We start from the raw sequence: 25,869 nt of genomic DNA on the forward strand, positions 1-25,869 counted from the left end.
CTACTCCTCTGGGCTGCAGTTGCCGCCGGTGTGTGTGTGGTGTCGGTTTGGGGGGAAAACGTGGCACCGGCGGTACAGCCCCGCCTTCCCCGGCACAGCAGCCCCGCCCGCCCTCGGCGAGCCCCCGCAGAACATGGCGATCCTCTGGCGGCGGGAACCTACGCTCCCGCGAGAGCGCCTCACGCCTGTCTCGCGAGAGGCGGGAGGCGGAAGGGGCGGGGCGGCGTGCGGAAGGGGCGGGACCGGCGGCCCGCTGCCGGCCGGTGAGGTGGGCGGGGCGCCGCGGTGGCGGCTCCAGCGCAGCGGTACGGCCTGTCCCTCCCCGCGGGGCGGGAGCGGCGCCTGGGCCGGCCACGGCAGCGCGGGCAGAGCCCAGTCCCCGGCACGGCGTCCCCTCGCCCCGCTCCCCTCGCTGCCCCTCAGGGCCCTCCGCCGCCGGGGATGCGCCCGGCCCCCTGGGGCAGCGCCTCCACCCGCCGCTCGGCTCCCTGAGCGGCGCCCCCCCGGCCCGGCCCTGCTTCTCCCCTCTCAGGCGCGGGCAGAGGCGGTGAGCGGGTGAAGCCCCCGCCCGGCGGCCTCCCCCATGGTGGGCTTCGGGGCCAACCGGAGGGGCGGCCGTCTGCCTTCCCTTGTCTTCGTGGCGCTGCTGGTGGTGATCGCCATCCTCGCCTTCAACTGCTGGAACGCCTCGTCCCGCCAGGCCCTGCTGCAGGAGGAGCTGGCCGAGCTGCAGAGCCAGGCCAAGCGCACCGAGGTGGCCAGGGGCCGCCTGGAGAAGAGGAACTCGGACCTGATGGGCAAGGTGGATTCCCACAAGAAGCAGCTGGAGCAGAAGGAGGCCGACTACAGCCACCTGAGCAGCCAGCTGCAGGCCAGGGACGGCCAGGTGAAGAAGTGCGAGGACAGCAAGGTAAAGTGGAGGGGGCGGGCGGGCCTGGCGTGGGCAGGGGGCTGCGGCCTGGGGGGGGGAAGGAGCCCCCGGAGCCCCAGGCTGCGGGAGCTGGTGCCTCGGGTTTGGTTCCTGTTGGGACCTTTGCAGGGTTTCTGAACGCGCCCCAGAAAAGAGCTGAAAATGCCCAGCAAAGGCAGCGCCTGTGCTAACGACGAAGACGCCGAGAGCACACAGTTTTCCAGACGGCTATTTTTAATTATTTCTTTTTTTTTTTTTTTTTAGCTTTTCCTCTCTGCTGAGATCTTTTATGAGCACTCAAAAAGCTGTACCCAGCTTTAAAACTACAGTTCCTCTAGCCTCAATGAAAATGAAACAAGTATCGTATTCAGCTGTAGCACCCTGAGCTTGCCTCTCTCAACATGCCTGGCACATCAGAGTCTGTTTTTTATGCAGCCAGCATAAACTTGGGGGGGGCGGGAAATTGCTGCTGACATACGTGTCATTCTTCGCAGCAAAGGAAAGAGAAGCTAATGTGAAATTCAGCTTGCCCTTTTATGTGGAGGTGGCCTGGGGATTTCCTTTGTTGTGGAAAGGAAAATGAGTGAATGCACCAACTTTTGCTGTTCCACTTTAATAACCATCACAGGCAACTGTTTACAGAGGAGTTAAGCAGACAAGTTTTTTTTTACTCAGTCGTGTATGGTGGTGTGTACTCTTATTTGCATGCAGCTCATCATTCTGCTAATTGAACGCTGTTTATCGCAGTAGGATTCATGGAAATACCATGCTCTCAGGGTTATTACTGGCTGGGTTTGTTTTTGTTTCCCTTTCATATCACACCTTTGATGAACAGTGTAAGAAAATATGTTTGATTTGCACAGCAAAATCGGAATACATGTCCAATTACAGAATTAGATTCCTTCAAACTGATTAAGTTTGTATTAAAGTTATGTTTTCTTTCCTACTGAACTATTAAAATTAAGCCATTTGTGTATTCAGCAAAGAAGGGTTTTTAAAATTTTTTCTGAGATTACATGTTTAATTAGGCTTTTTATGTCAGTGGTGGATACTGGTGTTCTCCATTGGAAATAAATGCAACTAACACTGCTGTGATAAAAAATATTGATACTATAAGATCTAGTTTAATTTATAAATAAGTATTCTATACAGATACCAAAATAGTTAAGTCTGAGTACGAGCTCAACTCAGAGTGGTTGGACTCAATCTTAAAGGTCTTTTCCAACCTAACAATTCTCTGATTCTAAAGAAATCAGGTTTTAACAAAGATGCTTCCCCTTGTAAAAGACAGAAAACTAGTAGTTTTTGAAACTATTGGGGTTTTTGGTTTTGGTTTTTTTGGTTTTTGAAATTGAACTTTTACATGCAAATAGGTTTAGTTGTTCATTGCCCTCTTCAGTAAAAGCAAGCTTTGGAAGATGGGAGTAGCTTGGAAAAGGAGTTGAAACTCCTTTTCTCAGGCTGTTGAGGATATTAAAATAACATGAATTCATGGCTAGACTGGACAAATTAACAGAGAAAGTAGATAAATGCAGTGAAACTGCCTCTAAGCTGCAGGCTGTTTAAGTGGCTGAGGATATTCAAGGGAAGTTATATAGGTGGGTGCTTGTAGTATGGCTGTTCTTATGTAGGTGAAGTTGTTTTTTGTGTTCCTGTTATTTAGCTTGTGCAGCATTATTGTAACTGCCTGCCAGGTATAAAATGCCACTGGTGGTATTCAAGTAAGCTGTTAATTATTGGGCTGCATGACAGGGCTTTCCTTTAATACAAGAAATTTGTATTTTGGGGGGGGGGGGAAATCTGTGATATTTTACTGTAAGGAGAGAAAATGCAAGTGTGAAGTCAGGATGTCTAGCCAGGGTTACTGGGAGCCAGAGCCTGTTTTGATGCATGTGGTACAAACTGAGGTGCTGTTGAGCTGCACCTGCCTGCTGACCACTTTGTTGTTCTCCATAAATCCGGCTGGTTTTTGAATGCTCACAGCATCTGGCAGCTCACAGGGCTGAGCAAGAGAAATGTGACTAGTAAACCTCACAAATTAATTTTATACTTAATTGTTTGCATACTGCAGTATATGCCCTGTATCTTCGTTCTTTGTTCCAGAAGCTGCCATTTAAGGTCATGTGAGCTTGTAGCTTTTGAATATCCTCTCTTCTTGTGTTCAAAATGTTCAGTGTGCCTTAATAGGCAAGAATAGCAGTATGATTTATCAATAATCAGGCAAGAATAGCAGTATGATTTATCAATAATCAGGCAAGAATAGCAGTATGATTTATCAATAGCCAGTCACTGTCCCTTTCTCTTTTCCTCCCATCTGAGCTACTGTCATCTTCTCAGTGGTAGCAACCCTATTTTTTTCCTAAAAAAACCCTTTAAGTGACTATACTTTAGAGAGTAGAGAATAAAGCTCTATTTTAGAGAATAGAGATCTGTAGCTTCATACCTACTCACTATTCTTTTTTTGTATCTGACCAAAAAAAGGCCTGAATGAAAACTTTTTTCTCTTATAATTTGGCAAGGATGTTCTTTGCACAAACTGTTTTTTACCAATGATCTTAGTCCTTTGTGAAATGCAGGAGCTATAATAGAACACAAACACTGGTAATTCCTGGGGCATCAAACACATGTAGGCTTATTTCATAGAAACCTCATTTGAAAGATGCTACTCCGGTGGTTGTCATAGCGTCAGTTCTGCTTTATGCTCCTTTGTCTTCATAAGAGATTCTTTATGATGATGAACCTTGTGGTCATGTAAATTGAGTGTGCATTTCCCAGCATCGAGGCAACTCAAATTTCCGCAGGCAGCTTTCTCCTGGCACAGTGGTATCTGTAGTCAAGTCCAAACCCTTGTCTCTCTCCTCCCACCCCCTGCATGCGTAACAAGCCAGTCACGCTGCACCAGAATATTGTTTGCTCTTATAAGCAGATGTAGTCGCGTGAACTAGTGTATCGTGTTAAAAAAAAAAAAAAAGGGAAAGAAAAAGCATGAGTTCTTGGGAATTCTTTTCTTTTGCCACCCTGTGAAGAGCTCATGATGGTTTGTTGGAGCTTGGAACAAACCAGAGGAGTTCTCTGGGGAGGCAAACACGGGTAGGGGTTGCCCCAGTGTGTGGGGAGCTTGTGCAGGCAGAGGTAGCACTGGTTTCCTGAGTATTTCATGCTTTTTTGCAGCAAAAGGAAACTTTTTTTTTTATAGCTTTATGCATCCCTTTGCAATAAGCTCAATAAAATGATTGAATAGCAGGAATTTGTGGTGGAGAGCTTCCAAATGGCAACCATCCAGCATGTAGGGGTTCATAGCTTTGTATTTGCTATCGCAGCCCTTGGGCACATGCCTTTCTCATTCCAAAGCTGTTGCTGGCAATGCCAGGTGTGTAATAGAGTCCTGCCCCTTAGCTGGTGCCTAGAATTGGTGCTTCATAGGATGAAACTGTTTAGTAAAACATCTTTGGGAGCAGCTGGCTATGTTCTGTGTTGCCAGGACTCCTTGATTGCTCCTCAGTTTGCAAAGCTGTAGCTTTACAGCAGTGATGTTGAGCGCATCTTCCAAGCTTACCACATGTTCCTGATGATCAGAGGCATCTTCAACACTTGTGCTAACTGCGTGATGATGGCACTGTCTATTGTGAAAAAGGCAGTTGACAACAGGAGAAGGATCACGGGACTGTGGCATACGGAACCCTTGTGCAAACAGACTTTTAAACAGCTTTCCCGTCCTGTTCCAGCACATGCCCTAGCAATGTGTTGGGAACGTCGAGGCTGGTGAAGCTGTGCAGAGGATTAAGGACTTGTGCTGCTTCAACAGCCAATTCACAGGGTGTTCTTCCTAGATAAAGAAATGACTTGCAGGAAATACGGCTGGATGTTTATAGCTGGCCACTTAATTTCATCAGAAAGCAGTACCACCTGTGATCTGTCCTGCCACATGCGGAGATAAGCTCCACTGTATTTACAACTTTTTTCTTACGTTGCCTTTCATTATATGAGAAGCCTGTTACAATTCAGACAGCCTCGTGTGTATGGAGCGCCAGCATGCACAGGATTTTTGATTTTTTTTTTTTTTCTGGTGCAGAGCTCATTGGGCTACAGAGGATTTCTTTTATACATCCCGACTGTTTTGGAAAGGATCTGCGAAGCCACTGAGAAATAGGACCTGTACAAATAGGTCTAGACTCAAGGAGGACACAGCTCAGAAAGAACTGGACTTGCGCCATGGTTTGTGGAGTGTGGTTTTTTGCATGTGTAGGTGGAACAGATCCCATGAATCATAAAAAAGCTTCTTCCCTTTCTATCCTTCAGATGAGGGATGTTTGCTGTCAGCTGAGCTGTTTTGGATATAAATTCTGTCACTTTTCTCTGAAACTCAAAATCGCCAAAATGAAAGATTGTGTGATGAAACTGATGCTGTCTGCAAACCAAGCTCCTGTTAACAGACAGGCAACCCTCCCCCAGCCCATTGCAAGTCAGATGTTTTATAGGATGAGCAGAAGCAAGCTGGTAGGAAGGCTTTATGTATGATGAATTCTGATAGATGAAGGTTTGAAAAAACGGAACCTGCTACTTCCCAGGATCTCCTTTGTAGATTTATTGGGTTCTGGGACAGAACTGCATTAGAGTGGAAGACAGGAAAAATTTGTTTTATTGCCAGTTGCTTTGCAAAATAGGGAAAGATACTTCTCCATTAATGCTCAACAAATCACTCCTTTTTTGTGTCTGTTCCCCTGTCCTGGTGTCTGTTCGATGGAGAGCTGGCAAGATGGGCGCTGTTGGAACAGAAAGGCTTGGTGGTTACTTTTGTCTTGTGCTTCTCTGTGGAGTCCCCACCTCAGGGGTTACTTGGCTTTTGAAATAAAGCACAGGAAGTCCAACAGAGGCTTGCATTTAATTGAGTATTGTTCTTTGCGCATCCTGTAACTAGAGTGCCTTAAAATGTCTTGGTGGGCAGAGCATGTGTGTAACCGCTTCTCAAATGCGAGGCTCCCTACCGTCGAGAAGGCTCTGTAAGTGTCCCCATTGGGTATTTTTATGTCGTGTTGTATGCCAGAGCAATGTGGTCAGCGTTCTCAGGTTACCAAAAGATCGCATCGTCTGCCATTCATTCTTTTTTTGGGAAGACCCTTGTGAAGTGGCTGGGCCTTCCACCCATATGTTGGAACCGTGGAGGTGGTGGTGCCTCTCCGCACTCCAGAAACCCTCTTGGCTTTTGTTCTGGGCCCTGGGGCAGGGTTTGCTGCCAGCACTGCCCGTGTGTGCATGGCTGCGAGGGATGAGCCAGGATACTGCAGTCTGGCACAAACAAAACTCTCGATGGAGCACTCTGTTTCATAAGGAGCCTCTATTATGTGACTGGAGCTGTTGGATGCATGCCTCAGTGTACACTGTGTTCTGCAGAAAATCACGATTTCAGCAGTTCTGCGGCTGTAGTTCCTAAAGTTATAAATGCCTTCCTCAACCCATATGGGACAAATGGAAGCAGACAGCTTGGAGTTTGAGTGCCTCTTTAAAAATATTTCACATCATGTTTTTGTTTTTAAAAGAAATGAATCATTTGGTAAAAGGGAAGGTAGAGGTGGGCAGAGGAAGTCTTGAAATAAGGGCACACGCGTGTCTCTGTTTGTTTTGACAGGAAATGTAGGTAACTGACTCAGACACTGAGGTGCAGTATCTGTGTGGGAGTTGAAATAGCCTGGATGTGTGTATCCCGCATCAGAGTAGGTGTGGTTGTACTTTGTGCTGGTATTCCGAGAGGTAATTCTGACCTTGTAATCCAAGAATGACAACCCTGTTTCAGCACCCTTTCTAGAGTTACCCTTTATATCGATCGTGAAACTACAAGAAAAATAATTGCAGCATCAGTGTTGTCTGATGATGGTCGTGGATTTTTTTTCAGCCTTTCTCAATATGCTCTGTATGTGCATCTTTCTCTTAATTTCTGCTGTTATTTGTCTTCATACCTTTATGTAAGACAAGAGAAAGCATCTTTACTTAATGACAAGCATTTCTTACCTATTGTAACTGCTATTTTTTCCTTACTAAAAATACCAAATTAAAAGCTGTTGTGGAGGTCTACTGGTGTCAGATTCTCTCTTAAAAATGTGTGTTATGAATATTAGGTAGCATCACATAAAAAATTTACTTTAAATATCCATTAGGTAAAAATCGGTTTTGCTCATGATGCTGTGTGTTTATTTTTATGCACTTATGCTATGACATTGAAAATTCACAGTCTCCTTCTGCAGTATCAGAATGCAGCGTGTTTATTTTAGTCCTGGCAGAATCTACTTTTTTGATAGAAATATACTCTGGAAATAAATTTTAAGTCCTTGTTAGCAAAGCCTGAATACAGTGTTTAGGTTGGTGATAATCACTTATAGATAACTAAATATACACATATTTACAAGAACTTTGTATGTTTCATTCTTATAATCCTTTACATACATTGTCTTTACAAATGAAAACAAATGCACCTGAGTCTTTGTAGTCTAAACCCTCTCTAATTTGCTGATTGTCTATATTTATATAACCATTTCTTCCTTTCAGATTAAGCTGCAGAACAACGTCTCATATCAAATGGCAGACATACATCGTTTAAAGGGTAAGGAATTTATGGTCAAATGGTGATTTGGCAGCCTTTGAGGCTGTGTATTTCTTAACTGCCTAGGTACTGTAGGACACGCTTAAAATGGAAGATCAAGTGATGTTGAAACGTTGCATAATGTGAAATTTCGTTGTATTTATTACCTAGTCTGGGGAAGTGTAGGGTTGGCTCTTGCAGGCTTTGCTCTGCTGTCTGCAGAAAGAACACATGTTCTGGCACTGCTTACTTCCAAGATATTAGAATAATTTTCATGACCAAATATACAGCTTAGTATAGTTTGGATCAGCAATGTTGTGATACTTATGTTGGGTTAGAAAAGGTCCAGAAAACATCTTGTAAGGCTGTTACATACAGAGGTGATTACAATGCCTGTAATCTTAGTGTGTGGGTTTCAAAGTGACCTGAACAGCTAGTGCCAAAATTTGAACATGCCTGTCGACAACATACTTGGCATTTCTGCCTGTTTCTATGTAGTTGCAACTTAAAATAGTAGGAAGCTTAACTATTTGTAGCCTGAGGAGCAGGGAGAAGAACTTCTAGAACAATTGTGAAGACAGGAAATGTGCGCTGGTTTTATGCATAGTGTGAAGGCACCTTCTTTTGTACACTTACTGCAGCAAAAGAATATTTGACCATCATGCCTAAGTAATCTAGCAGTACTTTTGCGTTACTCAGAATAATAGAATCTTTCAGGAAATTAAGGAGATTTGCTACAGATAGGTGAAATAGCATTGTGTAAGTCTTCTGAATGAAAAGGTAAAGAAAAATGTTGGGGTTTTGGCACAGTACCAGAATTGTTCTGTAATTCATACTGACATCTGGCATCCGTGAGTAAATTGGCATCTTTTTCAAGTTAGTTTAATAATCTTTGAAGTATATCTAGAAGAAATAACATAAAACTTGAGCAAATTTTTAAATTTTACATCAATATAGAAAGTTGTATCCTCCATGGGGCCTTTTTTCCTTATGTTTCTATATTCATGTTCATTTTTGCTTTTTGGTCTAGAGCAACTAGCGGAATTACGTCAGGAATTCATTCGCCAGGAAGATCAGCTTCACGAGTACAAGAAGAACAATACTTACCTTACAAGGAGACTGGAATATGATAGGTATGTCTTCAAGAATGTTAGTAACTGTGGGTGTGGGTATGTGTAATGGAAGTCTGTTATTTATTAAAATGTGCAAATTAATCCTATTTCTGCTAATCCTCAAACTTGAGTGTACTCGCTTGGTGATGTAACTTTGACCTAGCTAGTTTTTTGATTTTAAAGTTCTATTTTTTTGTGTTGTTTTTCTCCTCCCCCCAAAGTGAGACATGGTTGAAGTAAAATCTGCGTTACTGGAATTGTTCAACGTTGGACGATTTTAAGTCAATGCATGGTTTTTTGTAATGTGAAGATCTTAGTTAACAAATACTTAGAAGAGTTTGATTGACTCAGTTCTGTAAGCTGCCAGGGTTGTTAATTGCTGTCTTTCTAAAAGTCCAATTTTATTTTTTTCAACTAAAGTTGAAAGCATTGTGTAGATTGAAATCTTAAGTTGACCTCAGTCTTTTAAGGGGGGTGAATTTTACCTGCAGAAGCAGGGAGAGCAACTACTTCTGAAGCTCTGAGGAACGATGGAGATTAACGCTTGAGAAAATGTTTGAAACTTTCACACACAAAAATATTCTTCATGAGCTGTGTTGAGTCTTGGCAGGTTTGTGGGAGACAGGATTTTTGTTGAATTGGGTTGCTGTCTGTGTGGCTTGTTAGAGAAGTTGGGACACTTAGTTGTGTCATTCAGATCTTGTTATTTGAGTTGGTAGCAGTAACTGATAGTAGTAGTTGTGCATCTTCTGTGTTGACAGCCATGGGAGATATATTGCTTTCCTAGTGGAATTAACATATGCTGACAGATTAACTGTGAAGTTTGACTTTTCCATTGCTTTCCACATTTTGGAGGAAATGTGTTCAAGGCCATTCTGTTTATTTTACTGTTTTTCTGCTCTGTCCCTATTTTTTACAGTTCTGCTTTCTTTCTGTATTCAGTCCATTCCCACTCCATACACATTCCAGGACAAGGCTTTTTGGACAGACTATTCTAGTTATATCTCAGGTTTGGCTTTTTGTGCCACTTCATATTTTTTCCCCGTTTTATTGATGGGAGAGCAGATCCAACAAATGAAGTATAACTAATAATGTGTTTCTAATCAAGTCTGCAGTGTGGGCAGCAGATCAAAGAAATGAGACTGCAACACGAAGAAAACATGAAGAAATTAATGGACCAAGTTTTGCGGGAACAAAAGGTAATGCACAGCTAAGTTTTTCTCTGTTGAATTGGAAGAGCTCGAAGTCTGCTGTTTGACTCGGCGTTTCAGATATATGGAGGCCTTGGACATTTCTGCCCTAACTTTTCATTAAATGCCGTCCTGAGCAGCCCTAAATGGGTATTAGCGTAAGAACATCTGCCTGTTTTGCTCAGTCAGTGAACTGAGCCTTGAAGATCTTTGCTCTGCTACAGCCTTCCTACATGACATCATTGCTGAGGATTTCAGTTTCTTCTCTGTAAAATGGATATTACTTTTACAGCCCTCCAGGGTAGGATCTGTGTTCTTACAGCCTTATATAGGTTATTGCAGAGGGGAACGTGATCTCTACTGAGGCCTCGAGGTGCTAATGTGATGCAAATAACAACGGTATTTAAATGGTATCAAGGGTGTAATTATACAGTGCAAGCTGCCAGTAGAATATGGGCCACCTTCCTACAAACAGATGAAATAACCTGCTTTTCTTAAAATTTCATTTCCTTACTTCGTCTCTGTTTACAAACATTTCAAATAATAAGGCAGGCTTAAGGTAGATTTCAATCAGATCTTTTCTTAAAATTTAGAATTGTTTCAAAGTTTCTGACCAGAGGCTTCAGGCCAGTGATGTCTTAACGGGTTTGCATTATACTGAAGAGCTACATATGCCAATATAAATGCATGCAGCTGTGCTGTATTTTACATTTGCTGTTCAGTTATGTGTCCATACTCTTATGTCCCACCCTCAGGATTCAGGTTTGTATACAAAGGACTTCTGCTGTTGTTTGCTTTGGTGATCATCTAATTCATAAATGTGATTCTGCTTACCCAAAGTAATGTTGAATTTTGAGGGCTTTTGTCCTTTAATTTTCAGGAATGTGCTTAATATTGGTTCTCTGTGAATTTATTCTAACAGGCCACACAAAAAATGCAGTCGAGTAAAGACACTGAAGTAAGTCCTAATAATGATGACCAGGCGATATCTAAGACTGTTCCAGAGGCAGAAGATAAAAACACAGTAAAGAGTGAGCAGCCTTCAGATCATGCTGTAAATGGCAAAGGTATTCCCTTTTTTGCTCATTTCTGAAAATGGACCTGTTGTGCTGTGTCCTTTGCTATCATACAGACTTGTGCATTTCTCTGGAGTAGAACAATGATTTCTTTGGCTCAGATAACTTGATTAACTGCATGTGATTGTACTAAGTTAAGAGTTTATAGATATCCAGATATTGGTGTGTCTTTTCTCTGGGTCCTTTTGTGAAAGTAGTCTCTTGCACAGATATGTGTTCACTTTGTTGGTTTGTTTGGCATCTTCCTCCTCATGTGGCCAATTGTGAACAGGGAATGGCCTCTCTGCTCCCTGTGAGGCATCTCAGGGGGTGAGCTGGGGAAGGGGCACGTTGTTGGAGAGCCAGAATCGGCATAGAGAAGGTGGCTGGAGGTGAGGAGCATTGAAACAGCTGTGAGAGGTCTCTAGCTGGGTAAGTCAGCAGGAGCAGTGGGGACCTTTTGTTTCCAGGAGCTGTAACAGGAGGCTCTTGGTGAGTAACTGCTGCAGTTGTTTCCTCCCTGTAGGCCTCTCCAAAAGGCAGATGGGTTCCCTTTGTTTCTACTTCTTGTGCTGCCAAATCGGCACCTTTTTGTATCGGTTCAGGGTCTGTTGCAGCCAGTTTCTCACAGTAGGCTTTTCTTACCCTGCTACCAAGAGCGGTGCATCTGCTTCCCACCCTTTTCTGAAGGTTGCACCGACTTTGGGAGCACTGCTCCAAAGCGGTCTTCAGGGACTTTGACAGCACGATATAAAGAGTGTTGTAGTTGCATTATCAATATGGGACGTGTTCTGTGGATAAAGGACTTTTCTGGCCTTAGAGCCTTCCACAGGAGGGAATTTCACTGTCCACACTTAAAGGTTAATAAGACAGAATATCCTATTCTTGTCTTACAGAGAAAATCAAACCAGGAGGAGATGCAGGCATGCCTGAAATAGAGGATAATGACGCTGCTAAAGCTGAAGATACGCCCACTGGTTAGGAGAAATATTCTAATACTTTTGTATTTCGGTTCTTGGTGGCATACATATTCTGTTTGAATGCTATGTGTTTCATGGGGAATGCAAAGTTTTAAAATCTGTCTATGGTAATAAAATTCAAGTGGAGTGTGAAATCGGATGATTTTTACTGTGCTTTAGAAGTTTGAATTCTCAAAACTGAATGCTTCTGTAAAGTGGGATTTTTTTTTCTTTCCCCCCAGAAATCTTGTATTTCATATGTTCATCTATGGTTTAAAAAACATAAAAGGACAACAGAGAAAAAGTTTACAGGATTTAGAGGCAGACCTGCCTGTTTCATATTAATGCTTTTGTCCATGTCTATTTTTTTTTAGCTTTAAAGAAGCCACTTATTTCAGCTCCTAAAAGTGAAAGTCATCAACCTGTTATAAATCTTCCAACGGAACAGCCCCATGCTCCAAACCTGGCACCAGGTAAAATTTTTATTAGCAGGTGACAAGTCAGTGTTTTGTAGGAAGCTTACCATTTCGTATCTGCTACCCTGTGGTGAATGTTAGATGTACGTGGCCAGCCCTTTATTTCCTGTTTGATGTGGTTACGAAAAGAAAAACAATGATCCACTTCTGCAGGATGCGAGGTTTAGTGTGTTCTTAGTCTGGCTTCCTGAGGCACAGAGGTTGCTGGTTGTACTCTCCCTCTTTGTTGTTGATGCCCCCTGCACACACCCCGCCACCCCCCCAAGTAATCTCTGAGCCTTTTGACCACCTTCAGCCAAATTTGAAAGTGAGACGTTTCAAAGATAAGTGTTTCAAGATATCTCCACTGGACAGAGGACAGTAATTGAAATCAGTGCTTCTCCTTAGGTGTACTAATTACACAGGGCTGCAGCATATCAGGACTTGGTTGTTGATCTCTTGGTAGCCAGTTATATTCAGAGAATAAATACTGGTACTGTCACTCGCTCAGTGTCCTCCTGTTTCTGTGACCAGCTCACTTGAAGGTGATGTGGGGGGAGGTTTAGGACATGAGAGAACTAAAAGTACTGCAGCGAAAGGGTTTAGAATTACAGTTTGAAAGAGCCCAAGTCCATAGAAAATACACTTAAATGTAGTGCTCGTGGTTCAAGTCACTTTGCTTTAATGTCAAAGAGAACATTAAGTTAATCTGCACTGCAAGTAGCATGTTGAAATACTGTCCTGCTAAAAAAGATTAAATATAACGTACTCATTATATATTTGTGACATGACCAAATAGCTTGAAGTTTTTTGTTATGCCCATTATCGGTTCTCTTGAAAAAAAGCAGCAGAAGTATTTCTTAATTTCTTTCCTTTTGCAGTGGATATGTAAGCTGATCAGAATACCAAAATTAGTGAGCTCAAAGTCTGTATATGCATTTAAAGATAATTATTTCCAAATGTCAAGTCTTTTACATAGTTCATTTCTTCTCATTGTTCTGAGGTAGTCCTTCATTTTGACTTTTATTAATGAGAAAACGTAAAAGATAGCAAGTGAAAAGCTTGCTTCATTGAGTTTAGTTTATCAACAGAAGGTTGAAGTGAATTTCAAGGGGACCACGGTTTCCTGTATTCCGTGGTTATGTAGTCCTGTGATTCTGCTTATTATTTTTAGCATAACTTCTGTGACCTACTGCAACCTTCTCCTCAGATCTTAGCTCTTGAAACAATAAATGATGCTTAGTAGATTTGAAAAGCAGAATCAGCAGGAGGATAAAAAAAATATACGTAAATGTATTATTGTTCTGGGCTTCATCAAGCACTTAAGTTCATACAGAAAATCAGCTGAGAAGGTAACGACCTAGGATTGATTATATATTAAAATGTGATTAATTGTCTTTTGCAGTAATGTTATAGTCTTCTTTTGGAGCTACGTAAAAACTGAACACGCTTCCTCGTTCTGTAGGTTTGCACAGTGACAATGACGGAAACGCTGATATCGCGAAACAGATACCTCCAAATTCTCTCCAGCGCTTAAATTTTGAAGAAAATATGGAAAATCAGAAAGAACATAAAATTGAGGCAGACCATATAAAAATTCCAAAGGGCAGAATTAGTGACTTGCAGAAAATGAAGCAAAGTAAGTTGGCGAATACCATATATACTTCAATGTATTAAGAAAATCACTTTTGTTTTCAATCTGTAATAGTGCCTGTCTGGAAAATAGAAACCATTGGAGCCGGGGGCCTTCTGGAGGGTAAGCCTAAAAAGAAATGTGGTATGCTACTCTGTAAAAGATATGCCTTAATGTGTCATCTTTCATATATATATATTTTCAGTCATTAAGTTATTTGCTTATAGGAATTTAAAATGCTTTTGGAAATTACTACACATTTAAATAGATTAAGTCTTTTGATATATTCATGATACTGAGTTACTTATATTCATGCTGTATTATTTGACTTAAATACGACATTTCGGACAGTTTCATAAGAATTCAGCCTTTATGCGGGGGGTCTCTGTGGTGGTACATGTGTATTGGCCAGAAGTTTGTTCTTCTGTGTAAGGGAGTTTTCCAAAACCCTTCTCTTCCATGTCTGCTCAAGGCAGAAGCCGTCAGACAGGAGCAAACAATGTATTTATTTATTGTGTATGCTGGTGGTAATACTGCTGAGGTTTAGTGGGCGGGCGGCACAGATACAGCTGTCCGTGTGCTGTTGTGTTTGAGCGGTGTCTCTGCCTTGTGGCTGATGCCATAACGTCGGGAGAGTTTTATGCCCACAGTGTTTGATTTAGCGTCTTCCTGTAGGAGCATTATACTGAAACTTCAGTTTCTTATGGTATCCATGGAGATACTATACTCCTAACTGTTAGTATAGAGTGCTGACTAGGTATACCTTAACCTAGTTATTTTTAAAGAACTAATTCCAGTTGTTTAGCATTTGGGTGGAGAAGGGGCGTTTGTGCTGAAACATCTTCCCCCCCCCCCCCCCCCCCCCCAAATAAGACTTTTCTTTATATAGCTATTGTAAATTCAGCTTGAAATGTCTTTGTACTCACAGCTAAGTAGTTTTCATTTAGACTTTGATTTCTATTATTAAAATCTGTCTATACTCCTAGATGAGAGGTTGTTACATCAGAACAGCCATCTTCAGAGTCATGAGAATTGGGAGGAGGAAAGGATTCTACAGTCTTCTGCCAGAAACCTGTGTTAATGCTGTGGGTCAGATAAGCAGTAGGACAGAAATAGCAATTCTATTGAAAGAGAATCATGAATTGGTTTCAGTGATCAAGGAAAAGAATTCTGAAATCTAGGGTCACTCTTGGGAACATGCAACTACAAATTCATTTTTGTTGTAGAAGTTTTAATTTGGGAAGTTCCCTTAGAGTTCAGTCGTTGTGGTTCCTTTTCATGGTCTAGAATTTGACTGGTGACTGCAGCTTGGAGTAGTTGCAGGAAAAGGTGTTAATTCTGTAGCAGTACCTTAAACATTCCTTGAATAACAGAGAAGTAAGTTTAAAATAATACTCAATTTATTCTTCTAAAACATTTTAGTTGCTGCTCTGAAGCAAAGGTTGAATTAAAACAGGGCCTGTGAGGATCTAGTCAGATTTGTTAGCAGGTAGCTGTCGGGTGCGTGTCAGCATAGAGGGGTCTACAGAGAGGTGGGAGTTCAGAGCGTTCCCTCCTTCCTCCCCCTGCGCCCTTGTGGCCCCCGAGGCTCAGAGGCTGGAGCCTGTAGATAAGTGCCAGACCTTATCGGAGAGGTTTAAGAAGCTACCTGCAATGGTTTCTGAACCATGAACAACTTCGACAGAGGTACCATCGTACCACAAGAAGACACGGCTTTGAAAAGTCGATGAAAAGAGGATTTGAGGAGTTCTAGAGACCCAGCAGCCCAGCTTTGATACCTGGAAAGGTAACGGAACAAATTCTCCATCAGTCTGAATATAACATGGCCAGTGGTTAATAGGAATTTTTCAGGAACAGATTGTGTCAAAGCGACGTGATCTGAAATGTGTATGTTCAATGCAATGGAAACTGCAAAACCTGGAATGTCACTTGTCATAGGCAAATTTATGGAGACCTGGTCAGAAATAAACTGCTCTTTGGTGGGTGCAAGACTTTAAGAAGGTATCACCAACAGTTTTATTTGAAAAGCTTCAGTGAGGGTTACAAAGATGCCACCCCTTGCTTGGCACTGTTTGGTATTTTGAGTGCTGGGTAACAAACAGTGTATGAGATGTAGTTTCAGCAACATAAAAAGTTTGTAAACATAAAAGTAGTCCACAATTAAGAATGGAGAATCACATGCTCAGAGTAAGTAACAAATAGCAAGTGAGCAGTTTTGTTAAAATTGATGTGGTCGACAGTGGATATCAGTCAAATATCTTTGAATATGTTTGAAGTGAGGTTTTTCTTCTGGGGTGTGTTAACAGGAGCGTCAATTAAGATAATAAGGTGGAGTAACTAACTCTGCTTTACCTAGTGCTTGTGAGGCCATCCTCTGGCTTTAAATATCAAAGCTGGAAAGAATTCAAGGGAGAGAAAAAAAATAAATAAATAGGGTTTAGTGGAGGGAGGGGGACAGGAAGCTCTGAAAAGACCAGGGTTGAAGAGGTAGGGAATGGACATCAATTCACTGTTGTTTTTTAGAAATGGATCTTCGGGGAAGGCTTCAATTATTTTAATATCACTCGGGGATCTTTCCGATTAAGTGGGGATAGGTGTATTCAAAATTAGCGTGCAAGCTTTTCTTCCACCCTGTGTATCCCAAGATGTGCAAGGCTAGGTTATTGAAGGAGCTTCTTGAAGATCCCGCGCTTGTCTGGCTGAGTGACTACAGCTGAAATGACAAGAGCTTTGTATTTCAGTTGCTGGGGTTTTTAAATGGATTGGCTGTCTTCCCTGGTTATGGATTAAATGATGGGGGGAGCTAGCTTTGTAGGCAGGGACAGTGGATGAGATGTCTCTGTTGTAGGCTGTGAATGGGTACCCAAGAGTCAGTAATCATCAATGATTAGTCTTTTCTCATTGCTCCTTCATATTTGGAATAACTTCGATGATGGAGTGCGGGAGAGACTTCCTCTGTCACGTATGGAAGCAGCTCATCTGGACTTGTAGAAGATTTTTCTCCTGATTGGTCAGCAGTGGCTGTTTGGAAAGGTCTGTCAGTGATAAATTCACCCCTCTGGTACAGAGGAGCCCAGCTCTGGCATGCAGCTTCTGCTGTCGACAGTGGCCTGGCTGGTGTTTTGGCTACTGAGTGCTTCAAAACTTGCTGTGCATCAGCCTGTGGGATGAGACCAGTGACCATCAGTGGTCAGGCATATCTGTCCAGTTTCGGAATTGGGGAACATCTTCCCAAAAGATGTTATCCTTTTTTTTTTTTTTTTTTTTTTTTAATAGCATAGATTGAAAAAGTAACTTTGGTACAGAGATGAGCACCTTGCGACTGTTTGGTTTCAAAGGAAGCAGAACCTGAAGGTGACTGCAGCAGTGTCACTGTCTGTGCTCTTACCTGGCACCCTGGAAAAAGTTGTGTGCAGCAAACCTCTGGTCCATGCTGCTGTTTAAAGCTGTCATGTAAGCACGTCCTTAGTCACGAGTGTGGACAGCTGCTCAGAGTAGTGTGTTTGTAAGGATCCAGCTTTGAGTAATACCCCTTGTGTCTACTCCGAATGCATTTCAGCAGATGTTACCTGCAGCTTTTAGCATCAGTGATGTCCTTATGGGGCGTCCCGTGCTGTCACTAACCTCTTGTGCTTAATGACGTGTTCCACTGTGCCTCAAACAGTCCGTGCAATGCCTGTGTTATGGACTGGCTCATGTCTGGAGTGAGTCAAGAGATCCACGATGCCACCAGGACTCCAGATTTTCTGTCTGTTTCAGAAAGCAGTTGGTGCATTGCTGGCTGGGGCTACCAGCAACTCCTGTTCTGGTGTTTGCCTGAAGTCTTGGTATCCCAAGACCGTTATCTGGGCCTTGTGTCAGAGTATTGGTGCTCTTTGGTACACCTGACTCTGCACGCACAGGTGGCGGAGTTGCTGTCAAGACTGCCTAGCCCAGAATGACTGCTGCTGAGGTTTGTGAGCTCAGCTCTTCCTCCCTTTTGAAACAGCTCGAGCTAAAATACCGAGCACTTAAAGCACGATGAAGCACCTATAGTGCCAGAGTAGCTGCATCCTGAAGCTGTGCCGGGACCCGAGCTGGCCGGGGCTGTGCTGTGCGCTGGGGTGCTCACACGAGCTCCGGCTTACAGCCCTCTCTGGCCTTGCTGTGTTCCCTGGGATCTCTTTCTAATATTTTAACCTTTCCTTCTGTCAGGTTAAATTTATTCAGTACTTGTTTGTCATGGTGTTTCTGGCCTATCTACAGGCTTGTTCCTTCTGTAAGTGAAGTGCATTCAGTTGTCTCTCCGTAGTTTGTTTTATATTTAACGTGTGTGAATTGAACGGTTCTGTCTGCTTTTTATAGATAATGCCGTGTCCAAAGATACAAACAACAGCAAGGATTACTCAATTAGAGATGAAAAGAGAATGAATAATATATTAAACTGCTGATTTCTAAATAGATCATAGTTTCTTCTTGCTTATTTTATGAAAATAACTGAAACTTCTGTTTCTATACATTTGAGCTGCACTAGATTTTTTCTGCTTTTCTTCTCTATCCAGATAAGCACTGTGTTATTGTTTCTGTCCTGATTTTTATAGACTGCCACATATGATTGTTTTCATTGGTTTAAGAAATAATTTCATTTTTACACATCTGTCCATTGTAACCCCGACCTCTTTTTTTTAGTCTTAATGTTGAAATCATATTCTCCAGTTTTACTTCTCTGCTTAATTGCTTCTACTGCAAATCACTTAACATCTGCCTCAGCAGACTTTTTATCAGTCTGTTTCCAGTCTGTAAAGATTGTATTGCACTTTAATCCTATTTTTTTTCATTTATACATCATCCCTCCTGAGTTGTATCCTCTGCAGACTGTGTTGCATTCTCTAAGCAGCAGGCAAGCAGACTGAACTGCATTGGACTTGAACAGATCTCCTTGTATCCCATTAAACACCAGCTCTGAACTTGACATCACACCATTAATCTTTCATTGTGTGCTTGGTTGACTGTCTAGTCATTTCATAGTCCCAGCTAATTCTCATTTTTCTTGTGCATTGTTTCAGTATCTGGAACTAGTCTTAATTCTTTGCTCAGAGACAAAAATACTAGATTTAGAAATTTTGAAAACTGTTAAAGCTTAATAGGAAACCAGAGTGTAAAGCCAAATTAATTAGGTAGTTAAAAAATAATCAGTTCAGAGATGCAAGGCAGATCTTTACTGGTTTTTTACCCTTGACAGTGTGGTACACACTCTGCAGACATTACCGTATACGAATATATTGCTCCATTGTGTGCAGAAAAATGCCATTCCTGAGAAGAACGTCCAGATAGAAAAGCTTCCACTGCAATGCTCTTCAGCATTGTAAGAAAACTTTTGTTAGTGTTTGTAGGTAATGAAGATGGGGCTTTCTGTTTGGATGCTTACTCTAGCTCTTTTCTCCGGAGAGTGAAGCTTGTAAGAGTCCCGATTTCACAGGCTCCAGCTGCTGAATGACAGAGTACATCCTTTTGCAGAGGTGTTCCCTAAGCCTTGTTGTCCCCCTGCCCAGGCCCCTTCCCTTCTACCCCTCTTCTCCAGCTGAAACCATACGAAACCCCGACTCTCTTAACCTGCCCTACTTTTGTTTAGAACCTTCCTGTTTCTTTCCTCTCTGCTTCTGACTTAATCCTTTGCCTACTTCACAGGCCGATTCTTTGATGAGAATGAATCCCCTGTTGATCCGCAGCAGGGTTCTAAACTGGCAGATTATAATGGGGATGATGGTAACGTGGGTGAGTATGAGGCAGACAAACAGGCTGAGCTGGCTTACAATGAGGAAGAGGATGGTGATGGTGGAGAAGAAGACGTCCAAGGTGAGCTTGGGCCTTATCTCCATCCCATTGTAATAAAATCCACGCTGAGTTTACTTGTTGAATTTGTGTAAAGCCTCGCTATTTGTAGCTGATCACAAATTTCTAATAAAGAATAAATAAGCTTTAGGCAATCTTTAAAATTTGGTTTTGCTCTCCGTTTGAAAGCAGTGCTACAGCAGTTTGCAGCGAGGGGATTCTGATACCTTATTTCAGTTCTGTATACAGTTTACCTAGGAAAAATCGAGACACTTCAAATTTTAGAAATGGTTTTGTCTAAAACCCCAAATCTGGTATGTAGCTAGTTGGGATGCAGTCTTTGATGTGACTAAAGCAATTTTCAAATACAGAAGCGTAGTTGGGTTTTTTTGACTACTGCTTTTGCCACACCTGCCTTGAGGTGCTATGCAGTGAGGTCTCAGTTAGCAATTTTAAGTGTAATTTTTGTGCACTGTACACAGATTCAACAGGCTTCTGGTTTTCCTTGCTAACCAAACTTCAAAACCCATTAAGCTGGTGCGAGCCTAATACCTGTCTGTGCATGTTCACCACCTCTTGTTCTGCATGCATTTCAGTGCATCGCCTGTCCATTGCTTGTCTGCCATGTATCTGCCACGTTGTCTACCATTCTCTGTCTAGTTTGGTAATATTTTGTGAAAGGCTTGCATGTCTATAGGGTGAAAATGTTTATGTAAACATACACAGTATTTCTAATTAAAAGGAAAGTACAAAATAGAGGGGAAAAAAACCCCAAAAACCTGATAAACGTTCTACAGGCACCCTGATTTTCATCCTTACAACGCAAGTTTTTTAGCTCGTAGTTCTTCTGGCATGTATTTAATTGGTATCCAAGGATAATTAATGGGAAAAGAGGTGAAAAGCAACTGATTTCTGTGGGCATGCATCTAACTGCAGCGTCAGCATTTTTTGGCTGGGCTGGTAGTTTGAAGCTCATGAACAAGCAAAAGAAAAGTATGGATCAGAACGCTGGGCAATTAACTAGCTTACTGGTAAAAGTGAAAATTCTGCTGCTGCTCCAGACGTGGCCTGTTTTGTTACACTCTTGCTCAAAACTAGCAGCAGATTTTAGTCCCTCTGGATTGGTAATGTCCGTTCCTCTGGATGGGTGATTATTGGGTTGTAATCCGCTTCTAAGTGAAGGTGTAAAAGTATATACAGCTGCTTCTGTTGATGCCGTGGAAGCAGGAGACTTGCTTCTAATGATTATGAACTCATAATGAAACGGAAAGTGCGGTATGCCGTGCATGTTTGTATGTCTAAGCTCTGCTCTGCAAATCGAACCAGTTGTGTGGGTTGGGTGTTTCGTGTTTTTTAGTTCAGTTCCCTTACCAAGCAGTGGGTGATGCCCAGCTCCTCACCACAATAGATCCTGAACTGGACTTCAGAATAAAATTCCTGAAGTTTTAACCAAGGCCACGTAGCTGGTACTGAGTCTGTGCTAACTTCTGCCGTTCACCTCACTCAGCCTTCGGGCTGGTCTTCACCTGCAGCCATCATGCTGCGTTGCTCAGGCATGTGGGACAAGGTCAGCCGCCCGAGCGACGCAGGGATGCGGCTCCTGCTGTACCTCAGAGCTCCCTGCTGGTTTGCTTATCGGCACAAATTCATGGCTGTGGTGGCCTTCACGGGGAAACTAATGGCTTTAGGTATTAAAAGTTAATATCATGTGTGCTATAAACTGTTACCAGTAATATGAACAGCGTTCCTGTATGCCACTTAGAAAAGGGTGGGTGTAATACAGTCTTAAGTGGTGGAAAATGGTAAAAAATTGTAGAGATTGTACTTATGTAGCTTTTTATGCAAGGGATATTTGAAAAAATAAGAACTGTACCTGTAAGTGGCCTCATAAAAGTTTCCCATGTAGATGTGGTACCTGTCAGTTCACTGCTGTGGTGGCTTTAAATTTGGACTTGGTGAAAATCTTTCCTGATCAACCCTTCTGTATATCTGTATAGACATAATGGCTTTAATATCTGATAGTAAAGGTTAAAGAGTGACTTCTGGAAGCCTTTTAATGAAGGGTAGTCAGAGCAGTGTATGTTACTAGCTCACAATTTTCCAAGCCCTTTGTTATGTTGTTTGTAATAAATTGTTGACTTGATGTGAGATATAAGTCACACAGCATGGCAAGTGGTACTTCCAGAAGTAGCATTTTTGAAAATGTGTCTGCTTTAGTCTTTATACTAATTTGTTGGCAGGGTAGGAGAGGGTAGAATTGTGGGGTTTTGGAGGGGGGGGGTGGTTATAATTGTTTAGGGAGGGGAAAAAAAAATCTGTCCAAAAACTATTAGAAAAACATCACATGGTTTTGCATCAGGCTAGAACAAAGCATGTGGCATGCGTAAACAAAGCAATTTAATTAAACGTGTTTTTTCTGTTGCCACTAGAAATGTGTGGGCCTTGGATTGAAATGATCGGAGGAAAATAAACAAATTTGTGAGAGATGCTGAGGTGAATGTCAGTATCCAGGCTGGCATTCCTTCTTTCAGTCCACCTGTTTGAGATGGAAGGTGATATTTAAGAGTTGTTGGCTTCTACTGTAGTAAATATGTTTTTGTGGTGTCTGGGTAGTGGAGGATTATATAAATCAAGTGATACCCACATGCTGTAGTAGTAGCTTCTTGCCAAACAAAAGCACATGTCATGTAGATAAACCTCAGCCTGTTGCTGTCGGGAGCCAGGTTACCATCGGGTGCCCACCTCGCTCGCAGGCTGATGAACAATTGTAGAAGAGTTTCAGACAGTTTATCATCTAGTAAAAGACTTGGTAAACTTAAACTCTGCTTTTCATTCCTGTGAACAAGCATCTTTCCTGAATATAAAGGAACACAGCTTTGAAATGCAGGAAAAGCTTATTAACTGAAACAAGGTTTAGGGCTTTTTCAGTTATTGAGGGAAGAAGGCTGGGGAACCTCACAGGAGAGATCTGAGTTATGGCAGGTAGAATGCAGAATATTATCTTTTAAAACATCACTTGAAAAAAACCCGACTGAATATGCCTTTTCTTGATGGCTGTTTTTTGCATGTGCTATAGTAAATTATTATACTGAGGATGCACATGGGGGTTGGGTTTTTAAATTTTTTTTATTTTACTATTTTTCATGAGGCTTAAAAATGAAACCCCAAGGAATCAAACTCAAGAAGTAGGACAGAGTAGAGTGGTGGAGAGAGACAGCAGTTCTGGATCTGAAAGACAAGACAAAACATCTTCATTCTTAGAGTCAAGGACAAAGCTGTGGCTGGGAAAGATGTGGCGCGCCTGAAGTGGCCACTTAGAGTGTGTTGTCCCTGCCCTGCTCTTGGCTCCTGCTGTGTGTTCCCTGGCTGAGTATGCAGCTATTCTGCAATTCAAGAGTAGATGTCTTGACTGATGGGCTGAGCTTTAGCACGCGGGAGCCCGGCCAGATGGGTTTGTTTCAGTTGTGAAGAGTAGCGGTGAAAAATGTATTGTTGATTCTTCAGCAGCACTGAGAGAGGGAACAGGGATTTCCATTGATAAGAGGCTGGAGAAGGCTGAGCGCTGCTTTTTATGTTTTTAAAAGCGTCTCTTCAAGTTTTACCCGCACGTGTGAGATGGGAGATAGCAGTATGCAAAAATGTTGACAGCAAAGTCAATTCCAGCGTTAGTCAAAATCCCATCGCTGACAAACGGGCCGTGCCATGTTTGTCCTGAAGGTATCGTTGTTCAAATCTGAGAAATAGCTGGAAAAGGTGTTACCTTAGCCTGGAGGGTCAGGCTGGCTTCTCTGTACTAGTCCTGCGAGGCCCCCAGCCTTTGTAAAATCTTACAGCGTATTAACTCTAGAACGGGTTAAAAAATGGCAATGTAACTTTCCAGAGTAGTTGACTTTGTAGTTGGGTTTTAGTGGGAGAGTTTAAAACCTTTATAGGAAGACTCTCAAATTACAGTAGTAAGTTTAACTAGTTCTGTGGTCTCTTAAGTCAATAAATCTCTGAAACACGGTTGCAGTAAAGCCAAAGATATTGTCCCAGAGTGCTGACAGCTGGACTTGTAATCGCAGGCCCATATGCCTTCTCTGTATTTTCCCCGATGACTTCATTCCTGTAACCAGACGAGGCCAGTTCAGTGTGGATGTATGCATTAGCAGCACGTTCTGGGAAAGTATGCTGAAATATTTTTTCAGTAGTGTCACATCAGATTTCACTGGAGTGTTTTAATTGCAGATGATGAAGAAAGAGATCTACAAAATGACCTGGTGGATTATGGCAAGCCACGCTTCAGTGACGGTGTGCTTTAAGGCCCAAATTAAGCAGGAAATGTGGATGAGAAGAGACCTCAACTGAGGAACTTGAAGTGCTGCAAAACTGAACCATTTTTACTTCAGTGTTTCTTAAAGGAAGCTGATATTAAGTGATGAGTATACTCAAAAGTCAGCGATGTAACAGAAGAAACCAGTTCTGTACATATGTACATAGTTGTACTATTGGAAATTGTATTAAAACTACATTTTTGTTGTTACATTGAGCCAATTACTTAGACTGTATCTTATCTGTAATAATCTTTACATTTAAAACAGATACTATAAATATGGGCTGAATTGTTTCTGCAATTTAGAAAACTTTGTAAACTGGAGAACTTGTACAGTTTGTATCTCATGTAACAAATACGTGGAAACAATGTACAGCCAAAGGACTCCTTTTCTACAGTAATACCTGTATGAGCAAAAATACTGCTTTTCTCACAAGTGCTGTGTTTTTGTATTTTGCAGGTGAGCTATCAGTTGAGAATGAAAACTGAATGTTTAAAAAATTGCTCCTTCCTTAGTGTAACTGAGGAAAGGCTATGACAGTCTTCAGAAGCAAGTACCATTTTAATTCTTGTATACAATGACCAAATCTCATAGCTAGAGCTGGAAATTGGTGATATTAGAATTTTAATAATTCGATACATCCTGGAAAAGTTGTGTAACTAATAGCTTATTTTAAAAGGTAATATAAATAATCCAGCACAGCTTGTAGGAAATCTTTGTGTATGTGTTAAAGAGAGCAAGTGTGTTAGTGAGAAACAGAGAAGTCCACAGCAGCTTAGTCAGAACCGTGATGGAAGGAACAACCCTTTCCCTCGGCAGACATGTCGTATGCACTGTTTCGCTGTCTCGAGAGCATCCATCCTGTGTTGCAGTCACTCAACTTAATTTACAATTTAATACTTTGATACAGATCTCTAAACATCTGCTATGTTCCATGCTTTGATTTTCTATATTGGAAGGTTTGTAAGTTAGATACTTTTTGTATTCTGTGTTTAAGCACTTTCTGAATTTTATGGAAATGATTCTGTTGATCTGCAGTAGTGGAAATTAAAGTTATTAACCCAACCTGCTTCTCCAAAAGGGCTACTGTGAAAAGAAATTATAAGGCTTATGACATGAGTGATTGTACTTTCTCTCTGTACTCAGGTTCCAATTTGAAGTAACAGTTAAGGTTGCTCGATGCCAGTTCAGTGAACCTTTTAAATACATTTCAACAGTCATGCAATTTTTTAATTTTTTTTTTCTACAGGGATCTTCTACCAATCAGTCTTAAATATACAAGAAATAAACATTTCAGATTATGCTGATGCATCTCAAGGTTTTGTTTTGGGTTTTTTTGTTGTCATTGTTTAAGGCTTGAGCTCTTCCATTCCATACTTCTGGGAGGCAGATGGGGGGGGAATAGCCCTTTGCATGGTGTGATGTGCTTTCAGTTGAAAATAAAATGCTGAACCTGCTCAGAATTAGATACCATACTAATACCACGCAACAAGTATGAACTTGTACCAGGATTCTAAGAATAGCAGTCTTCAGTAAATACTGTATTTAAGCACTACAGTTTTTTTGTCTTAAAATGTAATTTCACCCTGAATTAGGTGTTAACTTGATTCTTCTAATGAAAGCAACATTTATGGGTTCTAATAAATTAAGTTGTTTAAAGTAAGTGAGGCTTCTGGTTTGGTTTTTTTTTTTCCTTTTTAAATTTGGATTAACTCAGGGCCTCACAGAAGTCACAGTATTTTGATGTTTTGGCAGTGGTTACAGGATTTGTTTCGGTTGTGAAGAGTAGCGGTGAAAAATGTATTGTTGATTCTTCAGCAGCACTGAGAGAGGGAACAGGGATTTCCATTGATAAGA

The 25,869-nt window shown here is 41.8% G+C and overlaps 1 protein-coding gene across 2 annotated transcripts; it reads left to right on the forward strand.

Annotated features, from left to right (window-relative positions):
* The first annotated feature begins 237 nt into the window (after positions 1-237).
* On the forward strand, positions 238-25,675 carry GOLM2 (golgi membrane protein 2). 2 transcript variants are annotated; one of them, XM_005443438.4, is made up of 10 exons: positions 238-910; positions 7,451-7,505; positions 8,515-8,617; positions 9,705-9,795; positions 10,709-10,853; positions 11,738-11,818; positions 12,175-12,273; positions 13,721-13,894; positions 19,556-19,723; positions 23,927-25,675. In XM_005443438.4, the coding sequence occupies exons 1-10, from the start codon at positions 584-586 to the stop codon at positions 23,998-24,000; spliced, it is 1,317 nt and encodes a 438-aa protein (XP_005443495.2). In that variant the 5' UTR covers positions 238-583; the 3' UTR covers positions 24,001-25,675. The 2 variants fall into 2 exon arrangements, with proteins under 2 accessions (XP_005443495.2, XP_055573062.1); XM_055717087.1 differs by lacking the exon at positions 19,556-19,723 and having other exon boundaries at positions 240-910.
* Positions 25,676-25,869: the final 194 nt, after the last annotated feature.

The sequence above is a fragment of the Falco cherrug genome, chromosome 7, assembly GCF_023634085.1.
Source record: "Falco cherrug isolate bFalChe1 chromosome 7, bFalChe1.pri, whole genome shotgun sequence".
In the NCBI taxonomy this organism is placed as follows: Eukaryota; Metazoa; Chordata; class Aves; order Falconiformes; family Falconidae; genus Falco; species Falco cherrug.

Coding starts and splice junctions, on each gene's coding strand:
- GOLM2 (XM_005443438.4), top strand. CDS start 584: ATGGTGGGCTTCGGGGCCAACCGGAGGGGCGGCCGTCTGCCTTCCCTT. Junction 9,796..10,708: donor AAGTTTTGCGGGAACAAAAG/GTAATGCACAGC, acceptor TTATTCTAACAG/GCCACACAAAAAATGCAGTC. Junction 12,274..13,720: donor TGCTCCAAACCTGGCACCAG/GTAAAATTTTTA, acceptor CTCGTTCTGTAG/GTTTGCACAGTGACAATGAC.